Consider the following 11,470-nt stretch of genomic DNA (forward strand, 5'->3'; position numbering starts at 1 on the left):
GGATCTTCCTGACCCAAGGATTGAACCCACATCTCCTGCATTGCAGGCTGATTCTTTACCGTCTGAGCTACCAGGAAAGCCCATCAAAGCATAGAAACTGACCCTAATTCTATAAATAATAGATTATTTCTCTTATATTCATAGATACACCATATGCCCAGGATTACAGTTTCCCCAAGTGTGATCAGCACTAGTGGAAACCCACCCGCAGTTTTTGCCATCTAAGCACTCACTCTGCATTCCAGCTTCACCAATGGCCATTGTCATTAGGTACATCTGTTAGCCCTTTGGGCTGTCTTCATAAAAAGAAATCTTTCCCAGACTAAATAAAGTGCCCAAAACTCAACCCTGGAGAGTTAAAGAGAATATTTGGTGCAAATCCAGACTCAAGTCTTTTTTCTGAGAAAGCCTCTGCAATCCGCTGCCATTTCTAGACTGGACCTCCTAGTGGCGATGGGAACATGGAATAGTTTTGCACCTCTGAGCATCATAGAATTGAAGAACAGAATTGCATGCCAGGATGGCCCAGGGCCAAGGTGTGAATGTGCCCTCCAGGCTGGTCCTTCTCCATCTGGTATTCAGCAAAATATTTTAAAGAGAAGCCAAAATGTGGCTTTCTGGCTTGTGGTAGACAGAAGAATGTTTATGAAAGTGATGACTTAATATGAAAAAAAAAAAAAAAAAAGACACAAGTCAAGTCTTTGGTCCCCAATCAAGGATTCTGTAGACCAGTTTCTTCCTAAGCCTTTATGAGAAGTTTTTTTTCTTAGATATTTGTGTAGGTGAACACAACATGGAAAAGGAAAAGGAATTACTGGTTTGATGTTAGAATTGAAAGTAGAAACAGTACTGAGAGTATTTGTTCCCTCTGATGAGCAGTTAAAATTGTTTCCAGTGTTTATCCCTTGGACATGTTATTCTTTTTATTCAGGACAAACATGCACACCTGTACCAAAAAAGAAAAAAATAGACAACTGCTTACAAAGAACATCCTCTTTAAATTGTTTGACCGTGAATGAGAAGTTGTAGCTTCAGCTTTGTTTTAGCTTCCTGGGAGAAGTGTTTGTGATCAGTGCAGTACTCTGTTACAAAGGAACTCTGCACTTTGAGACCTACCAGCTTGGAAACTCGAATGCAACTGTAGCCTGGAGTTGTAAGATCTTTATGTGTGTTTGTAAATTGTACAGATTTTTCAGAAATATTCAGATTCCTAAAAATTGCACCTGTGATTCAGATGTCACAGGAAGGTGAATACTTTGGCCAAGATCACACTGCCTGACGGCTACCAAACTAAGATATGAAGCCAGTTATATCTTTGAGATTCAGCACAAAGCTTCTTCAAATTATAAACTTCACTTAGATATCTTAAATATGATTTGATTTACAAAAAATAATTTTAATGCTTTTAAAAATTGTTATAGTGTGCAATGTTTATTCCTTTTGGGAGGTATATAGAACTGTATTAAGTGTTCTCCCCATTTTATACTCATGATTAAAAATTTTTAAAATAAATCATTAATTCTAGTTTATAATTTGGTTCACAAGCATTTCAGATCACTAAATAAAACTGACAGTGAAACAGTGAAGTGCTGCAAGAGTGGATGCTAAAATGATTTGCAAGATCAAAACATTTTGCTTTTCTTCTAAATCAGTTTTAACCATTTAGCTTGTGTCTTAGTTTCCTGTGTCCTTTTAAAAATCTAGTACAACACTCTTGCCTCCTACCTGTAGAGAGGTCTTTCATCTCCCTAAATAATGTTCTTTTGCTAGATGTAGTGGTTTTTTTTTTTTTTAGCCCAGGAATGAAAACTAGTTAAGTATTCTGCCAATTACCTATTTTGTTATGCTCAAAATCTGCTCTGTCACCGTTGCTCTCTTTTCCATACAATTCCAGGAGTTTCATCAGTAATTTGATCTAATTCTATAATTTGTATCATTAAAAAACATTCCTTCAAAGAGAAAAGGTTAGAGATACCTTTGTTTTTTAAAAAACATTATTCTAAAAAGATCTTTAAAAATCTTTTTATTGGAGTGTAGTTGATTTACAGTGTTGTATTAGTTTCACATGTACGGCAAAGTAAATCAATTATACATATATCCACTCTTTGTTAGATTCTATCCCCATGTAGGTCATTAAGAGTGTTGAGTAGAGTTCCCTGGGCTATATGTGCATGCTCAGTCACTTCAGTCATGTCCAACTCTTTGCAACAGTAGGTCTTTATATATATCTATATCTATATAAAGTGTGTTTTTTATATATATATTAGTGTGTTTATGTCAATTCCAATTTATCTCTCCCCCTGCCTTATCCCTTGGTAACCATAAGTTTGTTTTCTACATCTGTAACACTTTGTTTTATAAATAAGTTCATTTATACTGTTCTTTTAAATTCCACATTTAAGTGATATGGTATTTGTCTTTCTGTGTCTGACTTCCTTCACTTAGTAAGGTCCATTCATGTTGTTGCAAATAGCATTATTTCATTCTTTTTATGGCTAATATTCCATTGTATATGTGTACCACATTTTCTTTATCCATTCCTCTGTTGATGGACATTTAGATCGCTTCCATGTCCTGGCTATTGTAAATATTGCTGCAATGAACACTGGGGTGCGTGTATCTTTTTGAATTACGGTTTTCTTTTTCTAATTTCTCTTGCTAATATATAGGAACGCAAGAAATTTCTGTGTATTTTGTATTCTGTAACTTTACCAAATTCATTGATGAGCTCTAGTAGTGTTCTGGTCCAATTTGTATCCCTTTTCTTTTTCTTCTCTGATTGATGTGGCTAGGATTTCCAAAACTATGTTGAATCATAGTGGTAAGAATGGACATCCTTTTCTTATTTCTGATCTTAGAGGAAATGCTTTCAGTTTTTCTCCCTAGAAGAAATAAGCAAATTCTAAAAAAGATCTCTTGTAAGAGTTTTCTTCAAGCACCTCTTTGTTCCTAGAAAGACTGTTCAGAGAAACTATCTCCCTGTCAATATCTTCCTTTGATGTATGTTATGTCTTTTGTTGTCAAAATTTGCCATGCTTTTTTTTAACCATAAAATTTCTTGTTTTCCTAACATTCCTCCAGTGAAAATAGTTAAAGCATGATTTAAAAATCAAAATGTAAGTAATAGTCTTCTGCACACTGACAGCAGTTTTGGTTTCTGGAGCAAAATGGCCTTGTTTTATAACTTTGACTTTATTTACTTTTCAGAGAACCACCTAAAATGAATCTCTTGTAAATAACATGGAGGGAAGGGGGTATGACAAGCATCCATTATTCTGCATAATAACAACAGCTTCATCAAAAATGTCCATTTTCATTGTGCATCCCAAACCTTGCCCAAAACCAAGATGAACCTGAGAATCTGCTTCATAATGCTTGATTCTGAGTTTATTTGGGAGAAAAATAAGGACTTTTTTTAAAAGAAAAAAAAAAACAGTATTTTTGATGCAAGTTTTTGCTTTTAGTTTTAAGTTAGATAAAGGGATTACTAACACTGAGTACAGAATTTTATTCTAAAGCCATTACACTTATTTAACTTAATGAGCACAAACTATAGGCCAGATCTGAAATTGGATTTCATCTTTAAAGTGCAGACTTTGTCCAGAGGGGATGCAGATATACAAATAGTCATAGAGCAAAGCTGTGCCGAAAGTTTCATAAATTCTCAAAATAATCTATTTACAATTTGTGAAGTATTTCTATCTCCATATGCAAATTTTCTACATATATGCATAGGAAAGCACAGATAAGTTTTTTATTTTTTATACAAATTATATACTTTTTTCTATACCTTTTTTTTTTCACTTAATATATATCCTGGTAGTTATTTCATATCAGGAAGCACATGGAGCTCTGTATCTCTAATGCTTATAAATGACCACATCAGAATTTCATTACATTGATGTGCTATAATTTAACAAGTCCCCTGGGGCTCAACATTTTGGTGGTTTCCAGTATTTACTATTACAGACAGTTCTTATGTGGTTCATGTGTGGGCAAGTATCAATACATTTGTGGGATAAATTCTTAGAAGTGTAATGCCTAGGGCAAAGGCTATGTGCTTTTATGGTTTTGAAATATTTTTTAATAATTCAGCAAAATTCAAATTACACATGAATGTTCACACGCCGAGCTTTTTGTATTGCTGATCTTATGTATAACCAGAAGGGATAAACACAAAATACCAGACAGGAAAGGTGGCAGAAGGAAATTTGGAAAACTGCACATGTGGGCAAGAGGAACGGAAAGGATGTGTTATCTTCCCATTAGGGAATATTTTGGTTCCAATGACCCCAAAACATGTGCTGCTTCCCAAAATTTAAGTCTTGGTGCCCATTTTTCTCAATATATGCTTAATCTCGATAAACTAGTCACACACACATCAGTTTAGGCTATTATTGTTAACTGTTTTGGTTTCAGGGCTCTAGTTATGGGATGGAGTATCTCCATGTTGCTGTTCATTCGTTAAGTCCTGTATGACTCTTTGCCACCCCATTGATTGTAGCACACCAGGCTCCTTTGTCTTCCCGAGTTTGCTCAAATTCATGTCCATTAAGTTCCATTTCATCCATCTGAGTATCTGCATATGTATGTGGTGTAATCTCACCATGTCTTTATCCATTCATCTGTTGATGGACACTTAGGTTGTTTCCATATCATGAGTATGGTAATAGTTCTGCTATGAAGATGCAGGTATCTGTTCAACATATTATTTTCATTTCCTTTGGGCATGTATATACCCAGAAGTGGGATTGTTTAGTCATGTGGTAGTTACGTTTTTAATTTTTTAAGGAACCGCCAGACTCGTTTCCATACTGATAATACCAGTTTACATTCTGACCAACAGTGCATAAGGGTTCCCTTTTCCCTACCTCCTCATCAGCATCTGTTACCCCTTATCTTTTTGATGAAGGCTGTTTAACAGGTGTGAGGTGATTATCTCATTGTGATTTTGATTTGTATTTCCCTAATTAGTAATGGTGAGCACTACTTCACATACTTGTTGGCCATCTGTATATTTTCTTTACAAAAATGTCTATTCTGCCCAATTTATCTTTTCATTTTGTCAATCATTTCTTTTGCTGTGCAGAAACTTTTTAGTTTGATCTAGTCTTCATGTTTATTTAGTTTGCTTGTGCTTTAGGTGTCATATCCAAAAGATCATTACCAAGGCTGATGTCAAGGAGTTTTTCCCCAGTGTTTTCTTACAGGAGTTTTACGGTTCTTGGTCTTATTGAAGTCTTGAGTCCCTTTTAGGTTGTTTCCTTCTTTTATATGTGAATAGCCAGTATTCCCAGCAACATTTATTGAAGAGACCATCTTTTCTCCATTGAGTATTCTTTTCTCCCTTATATTAAGGGAGTTAAGCATATATACATGGCTTTGTTCTGAGCTGTTGATTCTGTTCCATTTTCTGTTTTTATTCTATTATATACTGTTTTGATTACCACAGCTTTATCATACAGCCTGAAATCAGGAAGTGTGATGCCTCCCACTTTGTGCTTTCTCAGGATTGGTTTAGCAATTTGAGGTCTTTTAGCTCCATGTACATTTTAGGATTGTTTTTTCTACTTCTGTAAAAATCGCTATTGGAACTTTGACAGAGATTGCACTGAATCTGTAGATGGTGGCTCGGAAGAGTACAGAGACTGCCTGCAATGCAGGAGATCTGGGTTCTGTCCCTGGGTTGGGAATATCCCCTGGAGGAGGCAATGGCAACCCACTCCAGTACTCTTGCCTGGTAAATCCCATGGACAGAGGAGCCTGGTGGGCTACAGGCATGGAGTCACAGTCAGACACGACTGAGCAACTAAGGACGCACACACAGAATGAACATTTTCACAACATTTGTTCTAATCATGAGCTTGACATACCTTTCCATTTATTATTTGTGTCAATTTCTTTCATCTGTGTCTTATAGTTTTCCGTGTAGAAATCCTTCACTTTTACTGTTTTTGATGTTGTAAATGGAATCACTTTATTATTGGATAATTTGGTCTTAGTGTATAGAAATGCTGATTTTTGTAGGCTAATTTTGTATCCTGCAACTTTGTTGAATTCATTGATTAGGTCTAACAGTTTTTTGTTGGTGTCTTTAGGATTTTCTATACATAAAATTATGTCATCTGCAAATAGTTTTACTTCTTCCTTTCCAATTCTGATGCTTTTATTTTTCTTACTTGATGTGCTGGCTAGGTCATTTTGATCCTTAATCCCACACTGCCTTACATTGTAATAAAAAAGTTTCAGCAGATATGTCTTGCCTGCTGGTTCTTGGCAGTGGGAGGATATGTTATGTATGTATATTATTTTATAAATCCGCTCTAGCTATAGTGCTGAGCAAGTAATACTTTAATGAAAAAGTTATTGACTTTATTAAACCTAGGAGCAACCCTGAGTCATTTCCCCTAAACTGTTACTTTACAAATAAACAAACTAGGGCTCCAAGGAGATGTCATGATTCAAAGTCATGTTACTAAAGTCAGAGTTGAGAGTATAACCCAGGTCTCCTCATTCTAGAACCTGCTTTTCTTTTCCTGGTTTGCCACCATCACTCTCTGATTTGATATAAGAAATATTTGTTCCAAGGTAAACACTGATTCAGGAAAAAAAATTATTTACTTTGCACTTACTGGGCCTGGGAAGCTCTTGTTGATCCATAAAAGCTTCACATTGGTATGTGCCTACTTAGAGAAAATGTTATTTTGCAATATAATTATTTGTTAACACATGTTTGAATCCCCTGTTCTCTTCCCTAGACTCAGTCTTCTTATAATTACTCAATATTAAATGTTCTTAATAACTATCAATAGGATAGTCCTCTTTAACAGGACTAACCAGGTCTTGCACCATTTGACTCCTGCAGCCAATAATATCAGAGCCATGTCTTTCTCTCATACAGCTAGTATTCGAACAATGAGCTTGGGGTCCTTTATCCTCTGCCCCTTCACACACACAGCCATTACAGTGCTCTTCTGAATGATCATTCTTTCATAACTAGCTCAGTTATTACCTATCCTCTTACCAAGTGTCTCCTTCTGTTCCCCAGGCAAAGGGAGTCACCTCCTCCTACTCCTTTGAGGTGAACTTGCATGATTGCCGTTCATGTCTGCTACTCAACCACAGACTGGGAAAGGGTGGGTCAGGGATGTCTTCTATGCCATGCTCGCAAACACAAAAATCTCTAATGAATGAATGCAAAATAGTACAGTATATGTTTAAAGTGGAACATGATAAATATTTGAAAAAAGATCTCTTATTTAAGGATAACGAAAATAGAGATACCCTAAAATAGTATAGAATCCAGAAAGGCCTACATGTGATATTGGACTATGGTATATGTTTTTAGCAGATCACTTGAGACAAAGACATTGACAATAAGTAACAATATTTTGCATCCCCGGAATAACAACAGGTATGTGATCTATACCAAAACAGTAGCTTCTACTGTCACTTAGATAGTCCCCCCAAAACTCCTCAGTTCAAAATTCTATTTGTTTTCATGCCATATTCTAATAGTCTGAATTGTTTAAAAACCCCCTAGAACTATAATCGCAAATTATACTCAGACCTTCACTTTTTGTGTAAAAAAAAAAAAACTTTTCTGTGGGCTTAATAGAATTTTATTCTCTGAAAGGTGGTGATTATCTGTCTCTTATCTAAGATTTTGCTCATACATATTATAATGTTTTTGAGCTGTAAAGTTGATAATCAATCATGTTTTTATCTTTCATGGATGATGAAGCTCTTGCCGGGGAAGGGGGCTGTTTTTCTTGTCTCTGGTTAATTCAGATGTTTTACAAAGATAGCTCCATCATTTAAGGAAGATTTTTAGATTGATGTTTTAAACAACTACAAAAAAGCTGAAAAAACTACCTTAGATGTTCATTTAAAATGTTCTCATATTGTTTCAAGGTCAGTGTGAACAATGCCTGATGGAAATAAATGAAACAACTATTTGTTTCAATCAAATTTTGATTTTAGAACTAAAATCAAAGTTTGCAAAATGTAAAATACTACCAACTAAGGAAAACCGCTTAAACTTGCAGCATGAAAGCTCCAGTGGATCCAGATTTTGAAAGGCAAATATTTGACACATTTTTGTTCACAGGTACTGGGTTTTATTTGAAGTTTGGAATAAGCATTCAAGCGGCAGTGTAGGTCTGCTTGAGAAATACCCATCACCTTCTTAAAAAAAAAACAGACTCCCGAATTGCATTTTAAAATGCACTCTGGCATCCTTAGGGGAGGAGTAAGTTTGGATTTTGTTTTAAACAGATGTGATGTTGAGATCTTAATGGGCAGTGTTCACAGTTCGGAATAAAGGGGGTTGGGCAGTGGAGTGGACTGACAGAGCAGCCTTTCTGGGCTGGTGCTGGGCACGTTCCCCATCCTCACCACATTGTCTGCCCCTCCGCAGCACGCCATGCCCTTCTGGAGGGTCTCCAGTCACTCGGACCTCATGGCCCTACATCATGCCTTGGAACTGGAGTACCTGTAACAGTCACCTAGCACTTTGAAGCTGCACAGCCGCCCTGTGACCGGGGGACACATCCACCAAGCTGAGTCCCAACTGGGCGCCAGACTCCAAATTAACATTTCAGCATTTTAACACCCAGCTGCTGTGGGTCCTCGCCTCCACCTCTGTGGGAAATGAAGGACACCACACCCCTTTCTTCAGAACAGCTGTTGACTCCTAGTACTGTGAATCCATTGCAAATAAGCCATGAGAATGTTCTAGCACAATGTAGTGTGTCTTGGCCACATTAACTAACCATGGTTCGAACCTGTGAAGAAAGGACCTGCAGACGCTTTATGTTTCTAGCATCTTCAATGTGACATAAAACAGCTTCTCCAATACAGCAAACTTGATTGCACAACAAAGACTGAAATGGGTTTCCTGAGTACCAGTGGGGGGATTTTTCTTGTAAAGGTTTACTTTTTCTGGTGTCTCATACCCAGGGTCTTCTGTACATCTCTACTTATTTATGAACAGACTTTTAAAGAAAAAAAAAACAGCTTTATCGAGGTATAATTCAAGAACCATACAGTTCACGCAAACAGACTTTTGACATCAGATAACTGAAGAGACAGTAGCATGACAGAAGCGATCGAAGGCCCTGGCCTCATGACACAGCAAGTACTTTGAATTTTAGCACATTGCAAAGTAGTTTAAAATATGTCTTATTTAAACGTATAATATGTACATCACTGAGACAATCATGTACAGAAAGAATTTTTGGTGTAAATTTGTAATAATGGATGATTTCTTTTACATATTGTTTAGAAAAATGATATTGAAAGGTAGCAATGCCTTGATAGTGAAGTATGAGGAGGGCCGGCACAGACACGCAGGGCCTTCTCCAAGTACTGGGTATAAATATGTAGATAATGGATTTTTTTTTTTTTTTTAGATCATGTTGTCAAGACCAAAAGCATGGATGTCAAGTGTCAATAGGATTTTGATTTCTAATTTTTTTCCCCAATCTGTACTTTTTTTTTTTTTTAATGCTGTTAGGAGGGCCTTGGTAAATAACACATCAGTGTCTTAAAAACAACTGGGGTGGGGGGAGGGGGAGACAAGTCCTCTTACAACCTCACTTTTTCATTTTTAGCATTAATGCAGTGTAACTATTTGGCAAAGGACAGTTATTCAAATGCTTCTTCCCACAGAAAGAAGGTAGATGATGGATAGATTTTATAAATGGGTCGTGAATTGGACACTAGCAAAGGGACACTATCATGTGTCCAGATGATATATTTTCTTGTTTAAGGAAGGCCATGACCACATATCTGCAAATCAGCACAACTTTGTATTACTTCCTTACATTCATGTTCTTTCTCTTTCCCTCCACCCCCCCACCAGAAAAGTTCATTGCCAGCAGTGGGCCATGATCCAGTCATCATCACCAAGAAAATAATGCCACTCTTTTCCCCCCGTCCTAATTATACGACAAGCGTAAATCTGAGAAATGAAGTTTGTCACCTTTGTAATACCCCCAAAAAAGTTTAGCCAGAAGTAATCCATCCGTTTATCTAGACACTAGTTTCTCTCATCTAAAGGCCTTCCATTGTCATGAAATTACTTTTTGGATGAATTTTCTTTAATAGTATATTGGAGGGAAAAAAACCCACCAGCTTTGACCCAAAGTAGCTACAGAGCTGCCCTATCCTTTTCCTAAGGTTTCATGTTGCTGCTAGAATTAGTCAGTCGTGAATATCTCCAAATTGTTTAATCATTGAATTCAGTTGTTTTTTCTTCTCTTGCTTGAAGCAAACAGAAGTCAACAGTTTTTTAGCCTTTCCATTTTATGTTTTTGTACTCTGCAAACTGAAAAGACAGAAGTTTATCTTGGCCTTACTGTATAAAGGTGTGTTGTGTCCACAACTGTGTACAGACTTTTTCTTCAATTTGTGTTTAAATTAATAAAACTGATTTGTGAAGTACTGTAAGCTCCCTGTCAGTGTTTTCTTCCTCTTTTGGTTCTGTAAAATAGCAGGATCTTGGTGGTGTTAGAACACTCATAGTCCAACAAAAGAAAGCTGTATGGAGCAACTGTAGTAATGCTTTATCAGCCCTTGCAAGGAACTAAGCTAAGAAGAACAGCTGTCTCTTTGATCACCATTAAGAACAGATGAATGGAAAAGCCTTTTACTTCCTCTGAAACTATATAAACAAGACCTTCACTCAGATTTATCTGCTATGGAACCGAATTCAGCATCAGGTATCTTGGATGTCAGAGCATAGATTTAGCCACTTCAATACCCAAGGGACAGCAATGGAAACTAGTTTCCATTCCATTTCATCTGTAAAGAACGCCCACAACATACATCTCTAAGATTTGGCCAGCTTCATCACTGACAAAGAGCTATATAACAGCACAACTTGCTTCCTCCTGGAATTTCATCTTAGAAACACAACATTCACACATACAGAACACATGAACATCAAACATGCAGTGGTCTGACTCATTCATCAGGCCCAGGACATTCATTTTTCACATGCACAGGTTTGGCCAAGTGGCTTGAATAATGAAGTGTCTGTGCATGCTCGGTTGCCCGAGAGTGAGACATTTGGAGAATGTCTGTAGGCAGGGGTGGGGAGTGGAGGGACTTTTAGGTCTCAGGTGAAGAAAGTATGAAAAAGAGTCAAATGGAGAGCATACCCTCAAAGGATGGATTTTCTAAAGTGCTACTTCTAACATGATACCCTTTGGTCCATAGATGAGAGGCCACATTTCTCTCCCTGCCATTCTAGACTTTTCAGATACAGTCTCTACTTTCTTTGCAACATCGTCTCTCCTTATTCTTATTATGAACAAACTTTCGGTCCATGTTAACTGAGCTCTTTAATAGACCAAACAGCCCCTAAGAATCCTTGCCTCACCTCTACTCAGGGCTTGCCCACTGCCATCAGTGACTTCCTCCACCCTCCAGCCACCCAAGCCATGTTCAGCTCCAGAGCCTTCCT

General features: G+C 37.1%; 1 protein-coding gene across 11 annotated transcripts in view; it reads left to right on the top strand.

Moving 5' to 3' along the window:
* Positions 1-10,452, top strand: part of EYA1 (EYA transcriptional coactivator and phosphatase 1) — a 187,490-nt gene extending 177,038 nt beyond the window's left edge. For 5 of the 11 annotated variants that reach the window (XM_044928691.2, XM_044928695.2, XM_044928698.2 and 2 more), the window contains one exon: positions 8,420-10,452. In XM_044928691.2, coding sequence (XP_044784626.2) covers positions 8,420-8,519 — 100 coding nt within the window. In that variant the 3' untranslated portion in view covers positions 8,520-10,452. Of the gene's footprint in view, positions 1-144; positions 551-931; positions 1,345-8,419 lie in introns of those variants that run through there. The other 6 variants (XM_044928692.2, XM_044928693.2, XR_006544957.2 and 3 more) reach the window with 2 other exon arrangements.
* The last annotated feature ends 1,018 nt before the right edge of the window (positions 10,453-11,470 follow it).

Source organism: Bubalus bubalis, chromosome 15 (assembly GCF_019923935.1).
Source record: "Bubalus bubalis isolate 160015118507 breed Murrah chromosome 15, NDDB_SH_1, whole genome shotgun sequence".
NCBI lineage: Eukaryota > Metazoa > Chordata > Mammalia > Artiodactyla > Bovidae > Bubalus > Bubalus bubalis.